General features: G+C 36.6%; 2 protein-coding genes across 2 annotated transcripts in view; both read left to right on the plus strand.

The window, feature by feature from the left end:
• Nucleotides 1-3,496, plus strand: part of slc35f1 (solute carrier family 35 member F1) — a 107,552-nt gene extending 104,056 nt beyond the window's left edge. Inside the window, exon 8 of the mRNA XM_052098142.1 lies at nucleotides 2,313-3,496. Coding sequence (XP_051954102.1) covers nucleotides 2,313-2,537 — 225 coding nt within the window. The 3' untranslated portion in view covers nucleotides 2,538-3,496. The remainder of the gene's footprint in view (nucleotides 1-2,312) is intronic.
• Nucleotides 3,497-4,263: 767 nt separating this feature from the next.
• On the plus strand, nucleotides 4,264-27,354 carry LOC127623958 (uncharacterized). The gene is made up of 9 exons (XM_052098532.1): nucleotides 4,264-4,279; nucleotides 4,377-4,669; nucleotides 6,278-6,563; nucleotides 6,652-6,774; nucleotides 10,607-10,864; nucleotides 11,104-11,195; nucleotides 17,789-17,970; nucleotides 21,234-21,403; nucleotides 27,170-27,354. The coding sequence occupies exons 1-9, from the start codon at nucleotides 4,264-4,266 to the stop codon at nucleotides 27,352-27,354; spliced, it is 1,605 nt and encodes a 534-aa protein (XP_051954492.1).
• The last annotated feature ends 561 nt before the right edge of the window (nucleotides 27,355-27,915 follow it).

Genomic DNA, 27,915 nt, shown 5'->3' on the forward strand with positions numbered 1-27,915 from the left:
CCAAAGCTGATTGGTTTTGATGCTCATCCACACCTCAGATTCACAGTAATGATTGATAAACTATTGATGTGATTGAGTGGCAGCAGACTCATTGAAGCTCTGGCATTTCAGTTTTGAAAGCTGTGAGTGTTGTTGCTATTTTCAAAGCACTGACAAGAGTCCCTGCATGACAATAACAGAAAGCAAAAAATAAAAACAGATTTGAGGTTATGTTCAAAAATGGCAGTGCTTGCTACACTGAAATAAAATTCCTCTTGCCTTTTCGCTTCACAATTTTCTGCTAACTGACAAATGATTTGTATATTGAAATACGACTGGTCTTCTTTCTTGCATTTGTTTGCATACTGAATTGTAATGTGTATTTAACTTAAACCAAATCTGAAGCTACCATTATGGGCAGTTCACACCCCAATTTTCTGTGTAAATATGCTCTAGGTTGTCGTCTTTGACAGTTGAAAGCCACGTCTTTATGTTTTGTCGGCATCTCTTGTACGATCCCCACTTTAAAGGGACAGTTCACACAAAAATTACAATTATCTCATCATTTACTCACCCACCTGCCATCCCAGATGTGTATGACTTTCTTCTTCTGCAGAACTGAAGATTTTTAGAAGAATATCTCAACTCTGTAGGTCCATACAATGCAAGTCAATTGTGGCCAGACCTTTTGTAGCTTCAAAAATCACATAATGGAAACTTAAATGTAATCCATATGACTACAGTGTTTAAATCCATATCTTCAGAAGCAATATAATCAGCATGGGTGAGAAACAGGACTATATTTAATTACTCTTACTCTAAATCTCCACTTTAACTTTCACTTTCATATGTGAAAGTGAAACTTAACATGCACCACATGTGACTTTCTGCTGTAAAAGTGAAAGTGGAGATTTAGAGTAAAAGAAGGACTTACATTTGTATCTGTTTCTTACCCACACATATCGTATCGCTTCTGAAGACTTGGGTTTAACCACTGGAGTCATGATGGATTACGTCTATGTTTTCTTTATGTGATTTTTGGACTTACAGAGCTGAGATATCAGTGTTCTGCTGAAGAAAGAAAGTCATACACATCCGGTATGGCATGAGAGTGAGTAAATGATGAGTGAATTATAATTTTTGGGTGAACTGTCCCTTTAATATAAAAAGAACTTCAACTGTTAAAAAAACGTGTCTTGAGACACCCGCATTCTGTTTAATTGGTTGTGCTGCATCTAGCTTTTTCTAATTGCAAGAGTCTGAGCAGTCCCTTACACTGCAAACACTTAAACACTCTATGCATGTTAATTTACACATTACCAAAACACAAAAACGAAACCTAAACTTACCTAAGACACTAGTCTTTTACTGCCCTTTATTTTTTTTCATTCTTAATTTCAAATTGTTTCTCTTTTTGGCCTCCATGTCCTTATGTTCATTAAGGGAATTTGACCTTAATGTGATACCTATTTTTAGTTGCTCTTTTCAAACAGAGCGAACACCAAATAATGTAATTAGACCATGCGGATGAGAGCATCTAAATTGTAAGCTGTTCATTTTTCCCCATGGAACATAAAAAGAGAATCTTTTCACAGCTTCTGCTTCATTATGGTTCATATGGACTACAGTTGTCAAGCTAAAAAAAAAAGAAAAATTAATATGGTAAAAATTAAATACCATAAAAGACCCATTAACGTAGTCCATACACCTAGTGCACTTCTTCCAAGTGGTCTAAAGCCATATGTTAGCTTAAAGTAAAAAATAGACCTAAATGCGAGTCATTATTTACAGATACTCTTCCCTTCCACCGGAGCTCTAAAATATAATTTGAAAAAATGGTGCTTTATGGCAGATTTTTGATGACAAAACGGCATTGGCTCTTACGTGTGTCATAATAGAATGTGATGCACCAGTTCAAATATGCAGAACTGAAAATAAACTATGAGAGCTGCAGCAGACAATTCAGTAAATAATGTTTTTTATGATGTTTTTGGAGATTGTATGGAACTGACATTGTATGGAAAAGAGCTGCATGCAAACTGATCAAACATTCTCCTTTTGTGTTTCCTGGAAATAAAAAATAACAGCATACAGGTTTGATCATTATAATTAGATTAGATTAATTATAAAACATAATTATGACTAACTTAATTCCTCAACTTTTTAATAAACATCAAATGTTGTTATTTGAGTTTTTAAATTCTTGCATTACTGTGGTGCTGATTTTGTATTAATAAATAATGATCTAAAGTTTTAAATCACTGTTCATTTTACTCTGATGCAAGTTTAAGGTATGCTTTTTAAAGTTAACAATATTCTTTATTTGTGTTCAGTTTTCAGGGCTTTACCTACTGTCCTTTTTCATCATCATACTGGGACTGATTCTCTATTCCTCTTCCTCTACCTACGTGGCACAGGATCCTCGTGTTTACAAACAGTTCCGCAACACAGGAAATGCTATTACAGACACGCCTACTGTGGGACACCTGGAACCCTCAGTGACCTATACGAGTCTGGGTCAAGAAATAGAGGAGGAGCCTCGTATACGAGTAGCTTGAGGGGGCGGGGCATAACTAAACCTATTATCCACTGCCCGGTCCACAGTCTGTAGAATTATAACGATCACTGAATGATGTAATCAACCACGTAGCAAACCAGTACACTGTGATCACAAACTGTGAATAGGTAGCAGTGATTTCTGTATATCTGAGTTTTCAGATCCAACATGAATAGAGATATTTCACCTCATTGCCCCTCCCCCATTCTTTTAAATGTTTAGAAGGATTCGTGCTAATTGTTTTTGGCCAAATGCTCAATTGTAAATGCTTAATTTTATTATGAGCTCAAAGGGTTCATTGTATTTGAGAGTTTGTCATGAATTGCCTCACTACTGTTTCACGTATATTTTATGTCTTTTGAGTTTTAAGTGAAATCTGTTTGACGACATCTCTGGAATACTGCATTCTGAGTTTTAAAATGCTGATTTGAGCCAGTGCCTTGCCATGTTATATTATTGTGGGTTACAAAACAATCATGACTTTCACAATAGTGTTATCAGTATTGGGCATCATGTCATGATCACATAATGTATTATCTGCTCAATTACAAATATTTTCATCAGATACAAATATAAAAAGTGGGATTTTCTGCTTTTCTTTTTTTTTTTTCATTTTCAGCTGTAATACCATATTCAGTTTTTTATATTTGTCATATTGTTTTAATGTTGCCATGAAAAGGGTACATTCATTTGTATTAAATATAAAAGGTTTGTGTAATAGCAATTCATTGTAAACTTGTAAACAATTTTACTGCACTCGTACATTTATTTTATAAACTGATCAATTATTGCGGTAGGTCATCACCTTATTTGGATAAAATCCAGTATACCTGTGTACATTTGTGCTGAACAGAAATCTGAATATTGTTGTTTGTTTTTTTTCATTCTTAAGTTGCCATTTAAATATTGAAAATTCTTAATGTGTCTGACTTGCTTAAAATAAAGTACATTTGTCTTAAACTCGAAAAACGTGAATGCCCTAGACTGAATTTTTTTTATTTTAACTTACAAAGATACTTCTGTTGCACTTTTTCCCAGTGCAACAAAGATGATCCAATTTGCCTTTAATTTCAAAATGTATAGTACATCTCCTTTCTCTGGATAGATCGTACATCAGTCTAGAAGATATTATATTTTTTGCACCTGAAAATGTGATGAAAAATTTAACTATTGGATCATTTTGTTTACAAATGCCTATTTCTGTTTATTGCAAAAGTTTGTGGAATGTTATCTTTGCGAAAGCAAACTGGTTATAACTGGTTATATTTTCAAGCAGTTCCTAGTAGTCATATGTTGAGTGAGTAACATCATGGTTTCAAACTGTTGGATTATTTATTTATTTATTTGGTTACTTTTCAGATAACCAAATAATCTGCAAATACAACATACCTAGGTAGCACAATTTCTCCAGACAACATAGTATAAAACGAAGCTGAACTCAGATACACAAAATTATTGATTATTGAAGGGAAATTCAGGTGCATAACTAATGCAAAAACACAAACAAACACAAAACAAGCAAACAATACATTAAAGACATTGCCAGAACTAATAATAAATTAGCATTACAAACAGCGCAAATAGAAAATGCATTTTCTGCCATTACTTTTCGGAATGCATGTGGAGCGATTGCTTTTATGAATATTAATTATGGAACGATCTAAGTAGGCTTACCTGATTGGCTTAGCGAATTAAAGGCTTGCCTTATGCATGTTAATTAGGTTAACATGAATGCTGCAAGAGGTCCTCATTTATATTCATGAGCTATTCAGTTGATTAACCCACCTTTGCCCTCTCAGGTAGTTTCTTCCTCACCTTTGACCTTTTTAACACCTGAGAGGTGCCTGGCAGCGGGGCGGTGACACAGGTATGGCAGACCTCAGCACGACCTGGGAGCGGGAGTTGTTGGAACAATTCTCCTGCCTGACTGCCGCCTCAGACGAAGAGATCCATCCACTGGAAGTTACTAGTGAAAGCAGCGACAACAGAACGAGTTTGTTGCATTTAAGTGACGAGGTCCTGCTTGTTATTTTGAGGAACTTGGATCCGGTGTCGCTGCTGAGGCTCGGCAGCACCTGCAGTTCATTGTTCCGAGTTTGTTCCTGCAACTCTCTGTGGACGCTACACTTCCAGGTAAAATTTGGCGCCGGAAATCCATCAAAGATTTAAAAATCTCACGAAAACTAAACGTGTTCGAGCCAAGGTATATTTCTCTTTCCAAATAAAAATAAATTCGCTATTAGTATTGCACAATTGAATTTTCATGACAATTATCATCCAATTCTTACTGTAATACATTTTGAGTTTAATTTTCAATATTGATCAATATTCTCATTACCGTGAAACCTAGATTTCAAGTTATTTGGTTTTATTATATTGTTTATGTATCATCTTTATTATTTGTATTATATTTATTCTGTTATTTGTATTATTTTTATTTATGTTTTATCAATTCGTCATTGTTAATTAAAATGGTCATTATCCAAATGTGATGACTTCAGTCAAGAAAAGATTTAAAATAGTAAAAAAAAAATATATATATATAAGCCATCTTTTCTGTAACCTAACTGTTCCTCACACGGTCGCAAGACGACATGTACATGAATCTGGCGTGGTGAGCTGGAACCTGCTTACGTCAGCTGTCACCGCTTACGTCACGAAGTACCGCAACAGCCAATAGGAAAATTCAACTGCAGTAGCCACCGTTCAACCTGAAGAGGGCAGCACTCAGACGTTTTTACATCATATATTGTAGAATTAAAACACTTTATACACACATGTCAAAAAAATTACTTGAATCAATGACCAGTACTAATAAAGCCCCATGCTTACAGATCATTAACTAAAAAAAGTTGGTTTAGGGTTTAGTTACCCTTTAACATTTTTATTTTGAAAATGCAAAAAGTTGTGGAAAAGACATTTCAGAGGATGATGAGGTTGCTAAATGGGCATAGGGTGAATTTGCCACCATGTTGAAAAAGTTCTTTACATTTTAACAGTAATTTGTTTTTCAACATGGTGGCAAAATCACCCTATGCCCATTTGAGGAACCTCATCTTCCTCTGAAATGTCTTTCATTTAAATATCTTGTTGGTGTTACATTGTTTAATTTTTTACTGAGCAAACCATTTATTTAATTATATGATTGATTTTAGTCTGATCAGTGGTGTATGTTTTGTGATGCTATTGACACAATCTTAGAAAATTATCTTTTAAGAGAATTATCATCTCTGGTGTTAACAGTCCTTGCTTCATTATCAAATAAAGCACTTTAGTCATGTTGTTCTTTTATTAATAAAAATGTCAAGATGTAAATTTTTTTAGGCTACGTCAACATTTATGGGCCAGAACTAAATTTAAAATGTCAATATTTTTTACATTGGAAAGTCAACAGAGTATTTTTGAGAACCAAAAACTGTACAACATAAATAATATTAACTATTCGTTATAATAATCAATATTTTATTGTGCATTATATGGTGGGGGCTTAATTGTCATAATGTAACAATGAAAAAAAATCTCAATGGCACAATTTGTTTTAGGGTTCACACACACTCATGAAAAAAAAAAAGCGGTCAAACCAATTCACAAATCGGTCTAAGTTTCATTGACGAATCAGTCTGAATCAAAATTATATTTCTATAATCTTTTATCTGGAAATGTTCATGGAAAATGATTAGTATAAATTGTGTGAACCCTTTCTGCAGCACATGTAATCCGCTCCCAAATCTGTCTCCACAGGATTCGTTCAGGGTCAGTCTGTCATATACCCACGCCAGGTGTCCTGTGATGGCCAAAACTGCCTTTCGCTTGGTTTTTATGTGGAGGTCCCTCTTTAGAAATATCCATTGTAACCCCGCACTTCAGGAGAAGCTCTTTGTGGAGATCCAACTCACGCCACACAAGTACTGGATCCAGTGGCTTGTGCTGGAGGAGAGCGTTCCCTTACCCTCAGTGCGACTTCCCTGCTGCGATGTTGAGAAATTATGGGGCATCACCAGAGATTTGTTCCAGGACAAATTCAAAGGTGGTCATATTATTATCAGCTGTCATGGAATAACTGGGGTTTCCACATTAAATTAAGCCTAACTTGCTTTATTCTTTTTATGTCCTAGAGAAAACTGAAGATTGTGGTACCATAAAGTTTGAATGGAGGGAACTCTATAATTTTGCTTTGGAACACCATGGTAGCATCTCACAGGTCTTCCAACATGTTCTTGGCCAACACCAAAACATCGGTGAGCGATTACGTTTGCTTTGCATCCTATTTCGTAAATGTAAAAGCATACAATTCTGAATATGTTTTTGGATCATTTGAGTCAGAAAAGTCTAACCCATCAAACCAAAAAAGATAATCAGGATGTCGGAGCATTATGATTGGTTGGGTTGACCTTTTTAGACACCTTTTCTGTATACTTTTCTCACTCTAAAAGTAATGTGGTTTTTGTAGAAAAATGTTGTAATCCCATTTTTTCACCGGTGAGTCACTTCAAAGTGCAATGATAGACTGTTGATTTGAGTTTGGGTATGACACATGAGTTCTGAACTGTGTGCCTCTGGTGAAGGACTAATGGTTCGTCCTCACCTGGTATTTCTTATCAGATGGTGCTCTTTTAATACACCGTGTATGAAAGCCCTATGTCCTGCAGGTGTTCACTTTGAACATAAAGTGTCTCCTCCTGCTTCCACTTTGGTCAGTGTCAAATTTAAGGTCTCTCTACCAAACTACTCTGACAGAACTTGCGAAACTGAATCAGTAGTTCAGTTGTTGAAGGACATCTTATAAAACGGATAGTTCTTGCTTTAAATCTGATTGGATGAGGCAAGAGCCACATCTGTGACTGCATTTTAGGTCTATTTTAAAGGAACATTCAGGGTTCTGTACAAGGAAAACGTCATACCGTCTGATTACCTTACTGCCAGTGGTCCACGGCCTTGGTAGGTGTGACCTGGAGCCTACCTACTTTGAAGCCGACAGCTAATTTCAGTTACATTAAGTCGATATCATTTAACATGAACACACTGGCATGCAGAGTTATTAAATGCTTAAGTGGCTATAGACCTTATTCGCAGTAGCGCCATCTTTGTTTTTTGTTGGGAATGAAAAGGAGGCTATTGCCTTCATGATGATGGACATTGATCTGTTTCTGGGTCACAGGTTTGAGGAGCGAGTAAAGGGGATGAACTATTTATGAAATGAGTAGCATCCAAGGTCTATTCACTCTTTTGTTTGATGTGCTGCTTTGCTCATATGCCAATTGCAGCCACAAGCCATTCACATATCTGCCCTAAGACATGCCTATCATAATTCATCTGTCTGGATGAATAATTTTTTTTTTGTAATACACCCATCTTTGCAGTAGTGCCAGTGTCATAATAAATTACAATAACAGAGTAATCTGCACATATTATGGCTGCATATAGCGTGTTATCTCATTAGCGCAATGAATGCAAAAGGTAAACATTACACATTATCTACTGCATATACATTATTTTAAATCATCACTTGAGTATTTTAAACTGCTTCTTTACTGATTTTGTATGAATTCTACACTTCGAATGAGGCACAAAATCATTGACACATTTTAATAATGGTTGTTTTACAAGTAGTCTTGAACGTCCTCGTATTTAAATGCTCCTCTAAACACCTTCAAGCGACGTGTCTGTTGTCATTGCTCATATTTTTCAAACTTTTTGGCTACAAGTAAGGCTACTTAATTTTTAAAGTGCTACATTTTCATTTAAATGTTACTTTTGTGTAATTCCAAATATGTTTGGCCTCTACAAGTTAATATACTGTACAAATATAATTATACAACAGTTAGTTCTGTGCCTTGATTTCTGATTGTTCCCCGATAGGATTACTATTTTTACACAGTGTAAGTAGGATGTGTTTGAACAACATTGCGATATGTTCAGCAAGCTGACTTGCACTACAGCTGAGGAATAGAATTAAACTGCTATAGCTTGAATGTACATCTCATGACAGACGCAGGTAATGCACATGCTCATTTGCTCTCTCTCTCAATCATACTCTCGCGCACATCCTTGTTACTCCAATAATTTGCTAAAAACAGCCCAAGGCGTCATTTCTAGTCCTAAAATGACATTTTTGATTTTGAAATGGAGGTTTACTAGCAACAGCAGATCCTGATTTGTATTGTAAGAAAGTACTTCTATGCACAAATGCATTTAAAAAAATTATTATTATTTTTTTTAATTGTTCAGTGAACTGTTGTATAAAAGCAATTTCACTCACCTCGTAATTGTGCTTTATGGCCTTAAATCAGCACGGCTGTGATTTACCTGTGGCCAAATCATAGCCGTGCTGATATGGGGCCATATTCTCGTGTCATATGTAGGGATGGGACGATGTATTGAATTTCAATATCACAAACCAAAAAAATCGATGTGGTGGTATAACTCGATATTTTGAAATTTGCAACATTAGTTTTCGGTCCATGCGGTCATAAATGAAATGACCTGTCAAACATCATAATCTCTCGCTTGATTTACCTCTGCTGTGGTAGAGGTACCTTGATGAAAAGTGCTTTATTAAAACGGATAGTTTTCACCGTGTATTGTCTATCCATCAATGATGAGGCGACTCCACTTTTCTTTTTTATTCATTTATAATTTTATCCCCTTTCCTCCCCAATTTTGGAATGCCCAATTCCCACTACTTACTAGGTCCTCGTGATGGCGTGGTTACTCGCCTCAATTCGGGTGGCGGAGGACGAGTCTCAGTTACCTCTGCTTCTGAGACCGTCAAAATCGCACATCTTATCACTTGGCTTGCTGTGCATGACACCATGGAGGCTCATGTTACTCCGCTATCCACACACAACTTGCCACGCGCCCCTTTGAGAGTGCGAACCACTTAATCATGATCACGGGGAGGTTGCCCCATGTGACTCTACCCTCCCTAGCAACCGGGCCAATTTGGTTGCTTAGGAGACCTGGCTGGAGTCACTCAGCACACCCTGGATTCTAACTCACGACTCCAGGGGTGGTAGTCAAGAGTCAATACTCTCTGAGCTACCCAGGCCCCAGTGACTCCACTTTCATTGAATAATGTGTCTTATCCTTTCTGTTCTTCAGTCAGATAAAGTGAAAATAATATCAATGTTAATCTAACACCGCATGGATGCACTCGCCTAGAGATTCTTGATGTTCGCTGAACCAGAACACTGAAAATGCATGTTGAAACTCTTGAAGTGACTATGCCTTTTATCTTTATTTTGATGAGAAATTATAATGTGCATTTTGCTAAAATAAAAACATTTCTGTTATATTTTGTAATTTAAGTGGTCTTATATCAAATAGAGATTATATTGAATCGTGAACCTCATATCGTATATCAAACAGAATTGTGAGAACCACATCGTCCCATACCTACTCAAGTTGCTGTAATATAATACTATAATATTCAAGTTGAATATTATATTGGGTGTCCAAAAAATGAATGATGAAAAAAATCAAATGAGACCCACTGGGTTTTTATTTTTTTTGTGGCTTAAGAGGAAAAAAAGTCAGAATTTGGTTCTTAAGAGGACTGAAGTGTGAACCCATTTTGTTCAAAAGGAATCACTTACTCGTTTTTGGTTTATTTTTTGTAGTTCACAATATTTTTCTAAATAATTACAATATGACTTTTTGTCCAAATCGTGCAGCCCTGGCTCTGAGCTAAGAAGCGCTTCACTGGTCTTCAGTAAGTGATTTTTATCATACAATACATCTTATGGTATACTGTTGTCTTTGTTAACATTTATGTATTGGCCTCATTTACTTCCATTGTAAGTGCCTTACCGTAACCACAATTGTTTTGTTTTATAAATGAGGGACAAATCCCTTTTTGTGGTAATCAGTATTATACCACAGGTGCTGTTGATTGAGCTTAACTTGTATTGAACATGGAACATTCCTTTTTAATTATGCTGTTGAAAAAGTGCACTAGTCCACATTGCTATTTAGATTTTAGTTATTATTTGCAGCCTATGCAAAAGTGTTCATCAGCAGGCTGTACAGCTTTCATTCTAAGTTGTACAACGATTATTTTGTTGACTTTAGACCATGCAGATTTGGAGTCCATGTACCACCAATACATCCAGTGCAGGTTCCAATGGCTCTTCACTTACTGGTTGTTTCATCAGCCGGCTCCATACAACAAACAGCTGCGATCCATTTTCCTGCAATGGAAGAAGCACAACAAGAGAAAGGTGGCCACCTGGGGCGAAACCCTGTGCGACGTGAGGTACCTGGCATCCCTACACCCCATCACCAAAGACTACTGGAGAGGGAGATTGGCCCGGGGAGATGAGAGTGTGGGTAAGTAAAGGAGTTAGATATGTTGACTCTGGGGGGGGGGTTCGGCTTGATCTTTAAACCCTTGACTGCGGAATCCAGCTGCCAACCATATTTGAGTCTACTGTGGTATTCTCTCTTGAGGTGCTATTCCTATACCGCTTCCTTTGACAGGAAAAGATTCTGCACATCAAACATTTCTGCTCCAGTCTCTTGGAATATCAACTTCTCTTGTTATAACTGTACTTGTTTTCTTCCTTCAGGGATTCAGATGGTTGAAAACTACTTCTCCATGTGTAAGTCTTTGTTGGCCTGGATTTTGGTCCGTGACTGGGGCCGACTGAAGCGAAGAAAGGTACAGAATATCTATGGGAAAAAATGCTGGAAACTGTGAACAATATTGCATCTAAAGCATACTGTATATGACAATTAATTTGGCATATGACATTTAATGTAATTAAACTCTTTGGATGAAGTTTTTGGTCCTTGGCAGGCATAAGGTTTGAATAATTTTTAAGCACTATCTTTCCAGTTTACAGTGACTAGTGGAAGGCAGTATGATTAAAAAAATCACAGTACAAGTACTTTAAAATCATACGATATATACACCGATCAGACAAAGCGTTGAAGCCACCTGCCTAATATTGTGTATTTCCACATCGTGCCACCAAAACAGCGCCAGCCCACATCTCTGAGATTCTATTCTTCTCACCACAATTGTACAAAGTAGTTATCTGAGTTACCGTAGACTTTGTCAGTTCGAACCAGGTGGGAAGCAGACTAAAACATGGCTACAAAACACACCTCAAAAGTGTTTTTTGGACTAAGAATACTTCAGAAAACAAATGTGCCTCTATACCGAATAATGATGACTGTCCAAAATGTATTATTATTGAAGACTTTCCAATCAGAAAGCTATCTCATTTTGCTATACAAAAGGATATTGCAGGTACAGTAAAAGAAGTGGAAAAACCTTTGATCTGGTCAAATTCTTGTGGAGTGCAGTAAAAATCCAACTCTGAATTACAGTAAAGGAGTAATCCGCACTAGAGAGCTGGACGGCGTGGATGAAGAAGAAATTACACTAACTCAAGGAGTAACAAATGTTAAAAGAATAATAATCAAGAGAAGAGCGAAAAATCTAAACTAGTACGTACATCCTCACTTATAATAAACTGCTATTTCTGATTTTTTTATTTTTTATTTGATACCTTTTTTATCAACCCGCTGCGGCATTTCAACTGTCAAAGGTATGGACACGGATCCAATGGCTGCAACAAAAAAAACATACCTGTTGCAACTATGGGGAGGAGGGCCATGACAAATAGGGTTGTGAAAAACCACCTAAATGTTGTAACTGTTCAGGTGACCACCCAGCTGCATCAAAAGAGTGTCCCATGTGGATCAAAGAAAAAGAAATGCAGATGCACTAAGAGAATCGGTTATCTTGAAGCAAAGAAAATGGTGGCTGCTATCCCTGTGTTTACTCTGAATAAAATTTGCCTCTGCTGCAGAAGTTGTGAGAACCATGGATGAATGAAGATAAACCCCAAACTATAAATTATAGTAATTCTTCCCCAAAGATGAAGAATACAGGAACTCCAAGTGAAACTCTTCTAAGTGACATCCATTCCAATCAGAGCTCAATAACCGAGAACCAAAAAGCAAATAAAAACAATAGAAAGGCAAGCTCTTCACAATCAAAAGCACCCCAGGACAAAACTTCAAAGACCAGGCCAACTAGAGATGTGGAAATGAGATTGAACATCGTAGTAGTCCGTCCCCTAAAGGCAAAATTAGACCAACTGTCCCTATTCTTCTTAACGGGTAATGGAGAATGTTATCATCCAATGGAACAGTCATGGTATCAGGGCTCATTTTACAGAACTACAACATTTAATTGCAATCACAAATCCTATAGCCATATGTCTTCAGGAAACACAATTACCATTTTTTTGGTATATGTTCGGTCCCAACGACAAGCGGTCTTCCAGTGGTACAGCCATTTTAATAAGAAATGATGTGATCCACAGTCATATAAATATTAAAAGCAACCAATTCCTCAACTCAAACTTTACACACACACACACAGACCTACTCAGACCCCCTTATTCTCATGGGTGATTTTAATAGTCACAACTTTCTGTGGAGCAGCAATCATTGCAATACAAAAGGTAAGAAGAGCGTGGTAGTGACCACAGAGGTATCTTCCCAATCATTGTAACCATCAAAGGAAGAGGGGTAGAAACATATGTACAAAGATGGCAAATTATAAAAAGCTAATTATATTAAAGCTAATTGGTTTCAAACCCTCTGTTATGAGAGGCTTGCACAGTTTCCAGAAGATAGCCCTGATGCTATGGAAAATTTGACTAAAACACTTATAGCTATAGCTAATGATACAATCCCAAGAACATCTTTAAATATGAAATGTAGGCGACATCCATGGTTTGATAATAAATGTAAGTAAACCATAAAAGAGAGGAAGAAAGCTGAAAGGAGTTTTCTTAGACCATCTGTCAACTGAAAATCTAATCAAACTCCAGATGAGTAGAGCACGAGCAAGAAGAATCATAAATGAAGTTAAAAAGGAAAGCTGGAGAAGATTAGTTTCAAACTTGATAAGTACTTAATCAAACCAAATATGGAACTTGATTTGGATAATGAAGGGGAAAAAAACAATGGTTCTCAAATACAACCTCTCGAACTGCATTGTACACTCCTGACGTCAAAACAAGAAATTGCAAACATTTTAGCAAGAACTTTCGAAACCAATTAATCTATTGAGAACCGTCTTGCCGCTTTTTGAATATTTCATGCTCAACAAGAATGAGAAAATTAACTTTGGCTCTAGCAATGCAGAGCCCTACAACCAACCCTTCTCCATGGAAGAACTACAGCGACCTATAAAATAAATCTCACGACACAGCTGTTGGACCAGATAAAGTCCACTATCAATTCTTAAAGAATCTACCCCAACTCTTTCTGAAAATGCTCCTTAGAATTTTCAACTCCATCTGGATATCTGGAAAAATCACACCAGCTTGGCATTAAGCTGAAATTAATACCCATTCCAAAGCCAGGAAAAGACCATAGTGATCCCACAAATTATTGCCCTATAGCCTTAACTAGCTGCTTATGTAAAACAATGGAGAGGATGGTCAATGATCTCCTGGTCTGGGTTCTGGAATCTGAAAATCACATAAGTAATGCCCAATGTGGTTTCAGAAAAGATATAAGCACTACAGATCATCTTATTTGTCTTGAAGGCTATGTTCATGTTGCCTTTATTAGAAAGCAGCATGTTGTAGCTGTATTCGGTGATCTGGATAAAGCCTACGACACGACGTGGCAACTTGTTCACCTGCCAACCTTATTTGAAAATGATTTTTGAACAGACTTTTTAGAGTAAAGATAGCAAACACATTGTCCAATCTACATAATCAAGAACTTTGAGCACCTCAAGGTAGTATTCTATCAGTAACTCATTAGTATTTAAATAGACAGCATTGCGAAAGTCATTGGTTCTGTAGTTTATATGTGTACAACATATGTGGACGACATCTGCATTTGCTACAGAAGGAAGTACATGCATAATATAGAGTGAAAAATCCAACTGAAGATAAACAAAATGCACTCCTGGTCAACTATGAATGGTTTCAAGTTCTCACAAACAAACTGTCTGTATGCATTTCTGTCAGCTCCGTTCATTGCACAATGAACCAGAGCTGTTTGTGGACCGAGTCCCCATCAAAGTCATTAAAGAGAACTGGTTCCTTGGTATCAACTTAGCAAGCGGTCTTTTATCCCTTGTGTTAAATTATTAAAAAATACATGTTTTAAAGCTATGAACGTTTTAAAGGTTTTATCAAAAACCAAATGGGGAGCAGACAGTTCAACTCTTGTGAATCTGTATAGAACCTTGATTCGCTGGACTATGGAATCATCATTTATGGATCATCCAGGAGATCATATATACGACTTCTAGATACTGTTCACCATCAAGGTATTCGTCTGGCCAGGAGCATTCAGAACATCACCAATTCAAAGTTTATATGTGGAAGCCAGTGAACCTTCCTTGGAAATCAGATGCCTAAAGCTGATCCTACAATATGCAATCAAACTGAAAACAAAAAAAGAAAATCCAGCCTCAACTCCACATTCAATACTATATGAAAGAAAACCAAGTTGCAATTGTCCATTTGGCCTACATGTAACCCTCCCCCCCATGGGATTTCGAAAAGCCAAAAATTCACCAGGATTTTACGAGAAACCAAAAATAAAAAAACTGATCCGAATGAATTGTTGACAACAATTCATGGATATAAGAGCAGTGTTCCCACAACATATCCCAATATATACAGATTGATCCAAATCTGGAAATCAAGTGACGGCAGCCTTTGAACGCGGATGCCTTAACACAGTTGACTTGTTGCAAAGTTCAGTTTTTACTGCACAGGCTAATGCTTTATTAGCACTGAAGTTCATTGAGACTGTTCCACAGAAATCCTTTTTAATGATAGCTGATTCTAAATCATGTCTGGAAGCACTGGCGTCTGTAAGAAAGATTTTAAACAAAGTGTCATCTCTGGAATCAAAGACCTGAAATGAACAAGCAGATAGAGCTGCCAAAGAAGCATTATCCTCAGAACCAGTAAAATGCTCTTCCATTCACAGACCTAAAACCAACATTAAACCTATACACTAAAAACAAATGGCAGTCAGGATTGATTTCCCTTATTTGTTGGTTAAACATTTATCCCATTCTGTTGTTGGGACAAGACCCATTCCCTTTTAATAATCGTTGGGATCAAGTCACTTACACTCGATGCCGGATAGGACATGCAAGACTCCAACACCAGGTTTTAGAAAAAAATAATCCTAAACACTTCTTTTTTTTTTTTTTTACTCTTGAATAACTAAACTGGCTCTCACCATGTATATAGCCATAGAAGCTGGCATGGTGTTAAAAAATATATAAATTATAAAAATGTGTATTATAAGACACAATGAACAAATGTCCTCCTTGCTGTGAAAACCTGAGCTCAAGATATACACTGCCTGGCCAAAAAAAAGTTGCGGTTTGGATTTAAGGCAGTGTTATGATCTGGGGTTGGTCTGGTCTATGCTCAGCAACGTTATGCGACAATAAAGGGAAGTCGGCTAACTACCTGAATGTACTGAATGACCACCTTATTCCATCAATGGATTTTTCTTCCCTGACTGTCTCTTCAATGTTATGCAAGGTATAAAGCTATACAAAGCTCCTAGATCACATCTGATTTTCCACAACTCATGCTGTCTAATAATTTTTTGCACGGAATGATCCAAAAACACTTTAAACTGCAGTACAGCTCATTAAAGAGACATTTTTGTCATTCCCGTCAAAAATCAAAGACTGCGCTGCTGTGAATAAAGTCTATTCACAAACCAATTTACGCATTCCGATTAGCACGTAACGTTATGTATAAATGGGATGCATTTAAGTATGGTAATTAACCTGCTTGTAAAGTGGTTTATTTTGCCCGGTGTTCATGTAGCTCAAAGTTAAAAGTCCCCCACATACTGGATTATTGGATTATATGAATCAATTCTTTCCAGATATTTCTTCTAAAAACAGATATTTCTCTAGATGCCTCTTCTGTTTGTGCACTAATATCTTGCAGTATATTTTATCGCCATATTTTCGTCAACATTGCTTTAATTAAGAATGGTTTATTGTCATGATGCTACTTTTTAATCTCATCTTCATTGTCACTGAGATAACCAACAAATCCTTTGTCAATAATTTGCAGTCATTCAATTAACACACTTTCACATTAAATAACACAAGTTAAAAACAAGTCTCAAAATGGTAATAAAAAAAGTGCATGAGCCACATTTGAAGCCATTGAAAATATGCATAGATGTGTCCACTTGTGGCCTGGCAGTCGTTATTATTGGATGACAGTTTTCTGCGCCACCGAGATTCACAGAATCCCTAATGGTTGAATATATTTCTGATGTAAGGTGGTCAACTTTCAATGGCTGATGCAGATAATGATAACTAGAACTTAGCATAGCTGCTAAATAATTATGTAAATGTAATATACAGTATAGTATGAGATATAGGCTAACACAATTTAATTATACCAGTTGAGATGGGCATATATGCTGAAATTTAAACTAATTATATATTTTCACAATGTTTGAAAAAGATTTACATAATACATTTTCCAAGTCAGCATGGTTATATATCAGCTGTTTTATAGGGCTTAACGATATATTGTTCGCTTACTAAAATGCACTGTAATGTCATTCTAACCAGCACTTCCAATGACTAACTTTCCTACAGTGTTTTATTCCCATATGAATGTCCCCTGTTCTACCCCAACTGATATCTCTCTTCCACACCTCAGATATCCCAAATAAAGTTCTTCTGAGGATGCAATCTTAAATATTCCAGCAGGATTCATCTTCTGCATCCTCGTTTCATTAGCCAGTGCAAATGATTTCACCGGTCAATGGCTGCATAAATGTATTATATACATATCGGTGCATGTTCCACTCAATTACACTGCACGCCTGAGCATGCACACACTCCCAATATTATACACACTCTTTTATAATACACATGACGTGAGCATCCAAGGACACCAAAAAGACCAGTGAGACATTAGATGTGCTAAATCTTTCTTTTTCACTGAGATTAATTAGGAAATGTAATTAGCTTTGTTTCAATTAATCACTTTATCTTGGTTCATCTGTGATTTCGTAATCGTTTCAGCATTACCACAGAAACGTGTCATAAGAAACATATTTTTATTGCAGTTTTATCACTATCTCTTAAGATGAAAATGCAAATTTAGGCTATTTCCCTGACGTATATGCACGGCAAGGTCAGAATCTTCTGTGTCCTTCTGTTGCACGTGCCTTGCGTGTGCTGATGGAGTGATGTGTCATTGACAGGTTTATGAAGACACACTGGATGGCGTCTATCTTCTGCTGAGACGGGAGATGCAGGAGACTCTCATCGAGCACGAACGCTTCTGTCAGGTTGCCAAAGTACAGCTGACCCGCGTCTGCACACTGGAGGAGACGGCCGCAAATTATGTCAACTGGAAAATGATTGATACGCTCCCCTACTACAAGTCAGTCCTGTCTACGTCTACTCTTGTCTCTCCCTACTAAAATGGGATTAGAAGTAATAACTAAAAGGATTCGAAAATCTGCATTTAGGCATATACAGATGGCCGATATTCTAAAGGTGCTCAAACTCAAATCTAGTTTTTGACCTGCAAGTGAAATCGGTCAATAATCGATAACTTGTGGAAATGGCTGAAATTCATTGGTGGACCCTAGCTAGGGGTATTTGAAGATCAGGTTAGAGAAAACTGTGGATGTTTTGGATGGCTACTTCTCAGTTTAGTGCTCTGAAAATCATGAATCGTTAAACGCATGTAGAGGTGAATCCTTTTGTAGGGGATCTTCCCTTAAAAAATGTAACCAGTTGGTACAGACTAATCTCACTGTAACTTCGGCAACTGTAGGTCAAAGGTTCTTCAACTAAAATCGATCTGTGCTCAGCGAATTTCTAACTACTGTACACAGCGGCCAAAGCAGGACATTTTTTTTCGAAGCATGGGCACAAATGAGCTCCAGTTTCTGGTAGAAATGTCCACAGAGGTGACCGTTTCCATCAATGCTATTTATGTGCATTTTAGGATATCGCATAAAATCTGCTGGATGGAAACACCAAGATGTGAATAAAATCTCAAATGCACATGGAAAACTTGTACTCTCGTTTTAAGTGGATATGTTTTTTTTATTATTATTTAGTCATCGCAACTGAATTGTTGCCCTGGTCATTCTGAAATACTGGTGTCCTAAAAATCCAGAGCCTGCATGGAGATTGCAGAGCAAATAAGTTAAACACAAACTTGTACTTTTTCCCGAAGAGCATGTTTATTGATACTTTTAAAGAATAACGTATAGATCCACACAGCTAAGTCGTGGAAGAACGCGCACACACACAGTGCTCCCAGAACTGTGAACTCTCGAAGAGAGGAATGGGTCGAGCTGCTTGATTTAGGGATTATTATGACAGTTGATTCAGCATTGTCATGGGTCCTAGCTGGGGAAAGTGTGCACACCACTGCTATCGATATTTGCTATAGTTTTTTTTGTAGGTATCGGTAAAGGGAAACTTCTCAAGATAATTTGAAAAAGTTCTCGGGGGAGGGTGTATGCTCGGAATAGATGCTGATTTTAGCCACATAGCAGAAAATGTCTTGCAGTTCTGTTTCTAAATAGTGTTCAGTGAAAAGGAAAAAGAGAAAGCGGCTATAGCTATTGTCCTAATAAGTGAATGCTTATTGGTCTAACTGCATTTACTGACTGCACTGCATTTTGATTTTTATTTTTTTACATTTATTACTTGTTCTTAATTGGTTTTAAAATAATTGGTGTATGTATATGTATGTATATATCTCGTAGTTTTTATAATTTGTCAAACACTTTGAATTGCCATTGTGTATGAAATGTGTTGTATACAGATTGTCCTTTTGATGTCAGATTACTATTTACACTTTAAATTGAGGTGCCTTCATTGGAATTGCTTTTGCATCCATTAAAAACTAGTGCCAAAAACCTCGAGCTTTTGCAGTGAACCAGAATTTCTGACTGGGCTTTGAAGCCTGGCGCGAGCACTGTGTGGAGATACTGGTACTGCTGGCAGCTTCAAACAAATAGCCTGCAGTAACTGACAGGGTGAGATCCGAAGCCAGTCGATGACATCTTTTGAAGTGTAGGACGACTGATCTCACATTACGTGAACTCTAAAGTCAGCCCAAACCCAGTGCATTAGAATAAACCAAAACCGGATTGTGAGAAGTTAAGTGAGATCTTCCTTGAGGGGATAATTTTGCATAAGCATATCAGTGAGTAATTGAACATTTCAAGAGCTCTCAAGAGAAATGAGTGCTAAAAGTATGTTGGATAAGGAGTTTGGAATGTGTTTGATGCATTTGAATACATTTTATCTTCAAAATGCATTCCAAGAGATTTCTCTCCATTTCTTTTGATTTCTGATGATTTCTATCCATCCAGTATGGATCAGGATGTTTGTCCAACTAGTGTAGCCAATAGGTGATGTGGACTATTGAGGTTTTTTTTTTAGTGGCATTGTGGTAATACTGTTTAGTCATTCAGACAACCCAATGGTAGTCCGTTTTTTGAAAGGTTCAGGAAATCCCTGCTGTCTCATTAACTAGGGGTGGGGAAAAATATGATTTTTCAGATTAATTTTAATGATCTTGATTCTTAAATCCCAAGATCGATTTTTCTCACAATACACAACCCTCTACTACAATGAGAGGAAATGGCTCGCATTTGCAAACAAATTTCGCACTATGCAACTAAAGTGAATATATATTTTGCTATTGGCTGGTAAATGTTTACATTTCACTCACCAGTAATTGTGTAATTTATTCATGAATTATTCCACAGCGATATCCTTTCACAGCGTGTTGAGATTAAAAGTTGTTCCGTGTAATGTGTGTCCAAGACGAAACTCATTTGTCACTGAATGCAGTCAAAAACTACCAAAAAGCATTTATTTGTAACCATGCATTGTACAGATGAGGCAAAGCCATTCAAGTCCACTTTAACATGCGCTCATTTAAAGGCGTTGTTTACAGAAATGCCTTTTTTTTTTGTTACAAATGCAGTACTGGTTTTAGTATGTGTTCAAATCAATGTAAATATGCAATTTAACAGTAAATATGTAATAAAAATAATGTTTGAAATATCATATTTATTGATTGAATACATATACATTTTTAAAGAGCCAAAATGTGATAATGAAAAAGTAATAAATTATTAGTAAAATGTATATTTTCCTAATGTACCTAATTATGAGGTCCCCTGTATAATTTACATAATTTGTGGAATTTCTTTAATATGTAAGCAAAAGGGACATTATAACTGAAATGATATGAATCGACATTGAATCGAATCAATAGCTTGTGAATCGGAATCTAATTGAATTGGGAAATCGGTATCAAAACCCAGCCCTATCATTAACATTTAAACCCATCAGCCTTTCCTGACTGGTTTTAAGTTTAGTTAATCCACAGATAATGTGGTACACGTGTGCTTGAATGCATTTTCTGCACTTAAATCAAGTTTTTCTTTTTCAGGGAGTTTGTTCTTATGCCGAAACAACAGTTATTTTACAGAGGTGATCTTAAAAGACTATAAAGATTAATTCCTCACTCTTGCATTGTTTTTTGTATTCATTGCCTTATTACAATGCTGATGAAAAAAAAAAAAATTCTTTGTAGTTGCTTTCACAAGTGGTTTCCAGCACAGGCATTTTAACTTTCCTTTTTTTAAATTTATGTATTTTTTTTAGGCTGTATCTGTTGTCTGGTAATGCCGTGTACCTGGGTCATGTGAAGGGTTTCTTGCGTAGGAAGCGTCTGATCCGTGATTGGATTTACCAGGAGGAAAACACCTGGTCCAGACAGCTGCTCCCTGACCAACTCTACATGCTACTAGAGTTTGACACCAAAATCTCGCAAGGTACTGTAGGTTCCTTAAGCACTTGACATGTGATTCTTCTAAAAGTACAACATTTGATATGACCTGATCTCGAATCAATCATAATGACATTATTGACATTAATTATCAATTGTAATGAGCAACTGGACCGATACATTTTATAATTTATATGGTGGGTCCCCACAATTAATTAAGCCTTTACTAGAGACCCTTTGGTCTCATCTTTGCTGCCATTTTTAGTGTATTTCTGCTCTGATTAGGTCATCTCATTGGCATCAATTTTTTTTATTTGATTGATTCTGCAGAGTATTTTATATTTACTAAGTGTGGACTTTTAATCCTATTATACCAGTTTTGGAGTCAACACACTTTGTATTTATATGTGCATTAATGTACTTGGCAGAAGCTTTCATTTCTTTTTGAGTGAATTGTATAAAGGGCAACTGCTGAAACGGGCAATAAGCAATGCAAGTTCTAAGGTTAGGCATCAATAGCCAATATCAAGAAAACAATATACCTTAAATCAAAGTTGGTGCCAAATTCAATTTGATGTGCATTGAAATGAGGCTGTGAAGGTTGAAAGCAGGGTCCAAAGTTAGCCAAGCAGCTAAATTTATAAAACTGGCTTAAAGGATTAGTTCACCCAAAAATGAACATTTCTCATGATTTATTCGCCCTCCTGGCATCCCAGATGTGTATGACTGACTTTCTTCTGCACAACACAAATATAGATTTTTAGATTAATATCTCAGCTCTGTAGGTCCTCACAATGCTAGTGAATTGGTACCAAAATTAGGGTGACCAGATTCCTGCTTGTGGAAAGCGGGACAGCCACCTCCCAGCAAAATTGAAATTGATGTATCCTTACCTAGGCACAGATCAAGGCGAAGTAGATAGTGCTCCGCATCTGTAAAAGTTGTCACTTTTCGCTGACCAAAATTCTTGACTTTCAAGAGCTTATCGTAAAATCAGTCCAGTCCAAAATTAAGACATATGAAAAGCTTTGCCTTCATGACTATTACACTCTAGATTTATCCGGTGTCCATGCTGTGTTCATTAATGAGAGCGCACGCTCCACATATGCAGATGTCCCAGTCAGGGATAAAACAACCTTGTCTAAGACTCCGAAGTTGATGGTCTTGCTCTCCAGCTCACGAAAAACATCTATTCATCTCTCAGACACTGCCGTCTTGTACATTTTGCACTCAGTGATGCAACAAGTGACTGTTTTTCACGCAACCCCACTCATCAAAGCGCGTGGTTTCATCAATCAAAGTAAGAGTGGGGATTCTGGAGTAGAAATGTTCAAGGCTGCTCTGACTGTCTTTCCCCTCTGGGATGTCTCTCAGTAGGGCCCACTCAAGTTTATCTGTATTCTCCAATTTCAGAGGTAATCCACTGATGCTGAATAAAAGTTTCTCACTGCATAAAATAAATAATCCGCTCACACATCACCAGCTTCGACCAGGGCATCAACTGCTTTTTAATGTCATAGGGTATGAACGATTCCTCCAGCCTGCCCTGCAAGACTTTTCTCAGGTCCTGAATGTGCAAATCCACTTCTGTGGCTAATACAGTATGTGGTCTTGCTCTACTATCTCCAGTGCATGGTTTAAAGTGTCTGTTTGCTTGAGTGTGAAGCTAATCCAAAGTTTAGTGCAAGGATCGCTGAAAAATGTCTCTTAGAAGCTTTGGCCATTTGAATACGTGTTGTAGTATTTCATGTGCTGGACTAAGAGATGAAACGTGTGTTGCCATCCTGGCTCCCTTCAGGCTTTGACTGCAGCTTTCTCCAGATATTGCCTTTACAAGTTCTCTTAACACCACCAAAGTTTGTGAGGGTATTGTCGGCACTGAGGTCAGTTAGTATTTTATTCAATGACGTTGGAAATGTAGTCAATTTGCAAATCTGACGTCTCACCTGGCAGTGACAAACTCCATTATCTTTACTTTTATACCGTCTAGTGGATTTAATATAACGCACTTGCACAGGGAACTATTTTATGTCTTTTGTGATTTGGATCCATCCACAGTCAATGTGAAAAACAAGCATTCGCTCCTTTTGGATGTTCATTGTGATTTGGACGACAACATGTGTGGGCAGAAGAAAATTTAGGATCATACCATTTTAAAAAATTTTTTTTTTTTATCGATTTCACAGTCAGCCGACAGCAAACAATGTCCGTGTACAACAGAATGAGAAGCAAAATGTCTTTCAATTGCGTGCACCTTGTCAGATTCCGAACTCTGCTTCACCCCAAAAAAACACTAACACTTTGTGTGGCATACTTTTAGCAGCATCCACATGCTTTTTGTATGAACCTGCTGCGAGATGTTGGCGTGGCCTCCATGGGCGTTGGAAATGAGTTTTTTTTTTTTTTTACTAGGTGTCTGAGACTCCCTTTTTATAAATTGAAACTCTTTTTGAAGATCCTCATTAAATGTACATGCACACTACTTTGATTTTTTTCCAGCCACATGTGTGCTCTTTTAAACTGACTCTTCAATTAGTTAAGTCTAATTTATTGTGATTGGATAGTTGAATCCAGTCATGTACTTCAAATAACATGGTGTGATTGTATTGGTTTTACAAGGCGTATACTTGGCTACTTTTAGAATACTCATGTGACTGAGAAAGCCGCAAAGACGATAGAGAAATTTTAGGAGAGGGGAAATACGGACAAATATATGTATTTTTCAGAATAAGTCTGGATACTGGGAAAAAGTGCTTAAATACAGGACTGTCCAAGGAAAAACTGGACGTCTGGCCACCCTATTCAAAATCCAAATAAAGGGAGCATAACAGTAATCCATATGACTCATTGGTTAAATTCATGTGTTCAGACACTATATGATCGGTGTGGGTGAGAAACAGATCGATATTGAAGTCATTTTGTTATCATAAATTCTCCCCTCTTCCCAGTAGGGGGCGATACTTTTGCATGAACAATGTAAATCACCAAAAACAGATGTAGAATGACTGAGGAGGGAGGATAATTTATAGTAGTAAAAGGAAATATTGATCAGTTTCTCACCCACACGTATCGTATCCCTCCAGGAGATATGAATTTAACCACGAGTCACCTGTAGTGCTTTTATTTTGCCCTTTTTGGAACTTCAAAATTTTGGCACCCATTCACTTGCATTGAATGGACCTACAGAGCTGAAATATTCTACAAAAAATCTTTGTGTTCAGCAGAAGATAGAAAGTCATACACATCTGGGATGGCATGAGGATAATGTATAAATAATCATGTGATTAATCGTATAAAATTCTGAGTAAATTATGAATTAAAAATTTTGGGAGAACCTTAAATGAATCGGGAAAACAAAGTTCCAAAAAAACTACATTTTTATGGCTGTTAATTTTCTCCGTTCACCTGTCATTGGCATGCGTGGCAAAAATTCTGGATTCAATAAAAGTTAAGCTCAATCGACAGCTTTTGTGGCATAATATAGTTTACCGCAAAAAAGTACCATTTCAACTCATCCCTCCTTTTCTTTAAAAAAAACTAAAAAAGGAAAAATCGAGGAAGCAGTGTGGTAGTTTCAATGGAAGTGAATGGAGCCTATTTTTAGAGGATGCAAAGGCAGAAATTAGAAGCTAATTTATATATTTGTATTGAAGTTATTTTATACAAGTACTTTATTCTGTTAATATTGTTCCATTTGAGCTGTAAAGTTGTTTAGGGTTTTTTGGCAATGTTGTCATGGAAACAAATTTGTAAAATTGTATGTAACCTTTTCTGAATAGGTTAGTGATTTTATCACACAAATCATGTCAACATGAATATTGTTTACATTTTGTGGCTTTACTTTTGAAATGGTAAGTATTTCAGCGTACTAATTGGTCCCATTGTAAGTGGCGAATTGTAACCCGTATTTTTGCTTTGTTTTTTTTTTTAAAGCGGGACAAATCCAAATGATTTACAACATTATCCACATTATACTGTTGGTTGAGCTTGACTTGTATTGAACCCAGAATACTCCTTTTAATTTTGGAGGGAATTTATTTTCTGAAAGTTTGTTCTTGTGAAAGTTGTGTCCCCTAGCTTTGCATTCCTTCACAATTATTTTGGGTTCCCTAGCAATAAATGAACTGGTTTTACTACAGGAACCATATTTAAACTATTTATATTTATTTATAGTAAAACCATTGTTGCCACAAAATATTTCATGGTGAAACAACAGTAATAACACAGGAAAATGAAACTGTTAATTAAAATGATATTTATGGGGTTACTACTACAATAATAATAATAATTACTAACATTTATACAGTGCGTTTCTCAGCTTTTTCATCAGTGCTGAATAAACTGCTAGATGAGGTTGCTTTAGACAAGTTTAGTCAACTATTGCAGTAAAGATTTGATAGACATTCTATCAAATCTATAGGCAGTGTGGTACAGTAGTTGAACCAGAATGCAGTCAGATATAATTTCCCTCTCCCTGTCTGAGGGTTATCCATCAGTGGTGTGAAGTTGAAGAGAAGATGTGAAATTCTTGATTAGGATTTATGAGGGAGCAGTTATATGCCTCCGTGACCTACTGGGAGCAGGAATGATGGTCAGTTTATTTGTGGGCCCAGTCTCAAAGCAATTTGTCTTGTTTACCGTCTTGGAAATATGGTTGCTACAGATTTCGGTTTTCGTTTATCTATATCTGCTGTGTTGAGGTTTTTATTTATTTTTACTTTGTTGCATCTTGGGTGATGATAGATGCAGTAGGGTTTGTGTGTGGAAGTCTTGGGGTTTTCAATGGACAATGCTGATATCTATTGGGCAGGTTGACTAATGGTCAATATAAATGTCTAGATAAAAGTTGAATGATGTCAAAATGAGACGTACAGTTTTAAATATTTTACAGTATTTATACAGCAAATGTGCAATTGACAAGTCTGTTGGCTGTATGTTTATTTCAATGGACACAAATGGGCTAACACTCATTGACTAATGCTAATAAATAAATTGGTGATGTATATCAGTCTAGTGCTGGGAAAAAACAAAATGGTTTTCTGATTTTTAGCGATTCTTGATCTTCATTTTAAGAATCTAGGCGACACCTTGCACCATCCATCTGTGTAGTGGTTTTGCAGTACACCCAGTATTAATGAATCAACAGTAACCATTACATTGATAACAAGGATATGGAAAGCTGCTCTTGGCTGGGTAACTTTTTAGTAGCTTTAAAAAGTATTAATGTATTACAGTTAGGACTTGTAATTCATATTAGTTTTAAGTAGTTACATATCATTACTTTTATCAATTTGTAATTGCTTGAATATACAATACTGCTGTTGAAAACTTCCAAGCAGTTTTTTTTTTGCTTTTTTACTGACGGTTAATTTTTCATGGATATTTGAAACCATGCTTTGTTGTGGTATCAAAGATAGTATTGAGAACTGTCAAATTGCTTTTATATTTAATACAAATGGACATTGTAACTGAAATATGCCCACATAAATTGGAATCTAATAACTTTTAAACAAATCGAACTTTTGAATGGAAATCGAAGTGGGAAATCTCTATCGATTTCCAGCAAGAATACTTCAAGCTAAACATGCTAATCAAGGTGTAATTTTAATGTTAATATAAACACAAGGGATATGACCAACGTATCATCTCGGGCGATTAACAAAAATTGTCATTTTGCCTCGTGTCCATACCATAATCTGCTGACAGCCTTGTCAATGGATTATGTGCATTACACCTGTAAATAAAAATGTAGATTTTCCATAGTTAGAAAATGTTTACTGGCTATCTTCATGTCTGTTTTCTTTCTGAACAGAGAGCTTACATGGGGATTCGGTGACCGCTCAGTTGAGTCGGCTCATGTGGCTGTACCTGAACTCTGGTCAGGAGCTCTATCTGGAGGCGGTACAGGGAATGGTTTTACAGTGTGCTCGGGCCAGACTGAACCATCTCTCTACACTACCAGCCTGTGAACTGCGTGGCCTAGGCCTGTTGCACTGAACCTAACATTTTTAAGTGTTTTAATAGTTTTATACCGAGACAATATATACATTTTTAATGCTCATTTTTTTAATGCGTTACTTTGAGTTCTTATGGTGTAATTTTAACGTTTTTACTTGTGATATTTTTTGCCCTAGCTTTGTCACAGAATTTCCCCCTAATTTTTGTGTACATTTAACGTTTTTTCTAGCTTTAGACACAAATTATGAGAATTGTGTGCCGATTAAATGCAGCACATAGAGAAGAGGATGCTTTTTATCTTGCTGTTATGAAATGTGTCGGTTACAACTTGCCAAGTGATCGGTTGAGTCACCTTTTTTGAGCTGATTTATTGTACCTATCATGTTAATTTTACTCGAGTTGTTCTAAAAATCATCATAGACAGTAAGGTTGCTGACTTATTAAAAGCCCTTTCACACAATGCTAAAAGTCTGCTTCCTTTAGTAAAATAGTTTTTTTTTAACCCTCAAAATGGTTAAACCTTGCAATGACTGTTGTGCAATTAATTCATGATTACTATGCATGCAGTTTTCATGGCCTCATTGAATTCCTGTCTTTTAT

This window comes from Xyrauchen texanus, chromosome 30 (assembly GCF_025860055.1).
Source record: "Xyrauchen texanus isolate HMW12.3.18 chromosome 30, RBS_HiC_50CHRs, whole genome shotgun sequence".
Lineage (NCBI taxonomy): Eukaryota > Metazoa > Chordata > Actinopteri > Cypriniformes > Catostomidae > Xyrauchen > Xyrauchen texanus.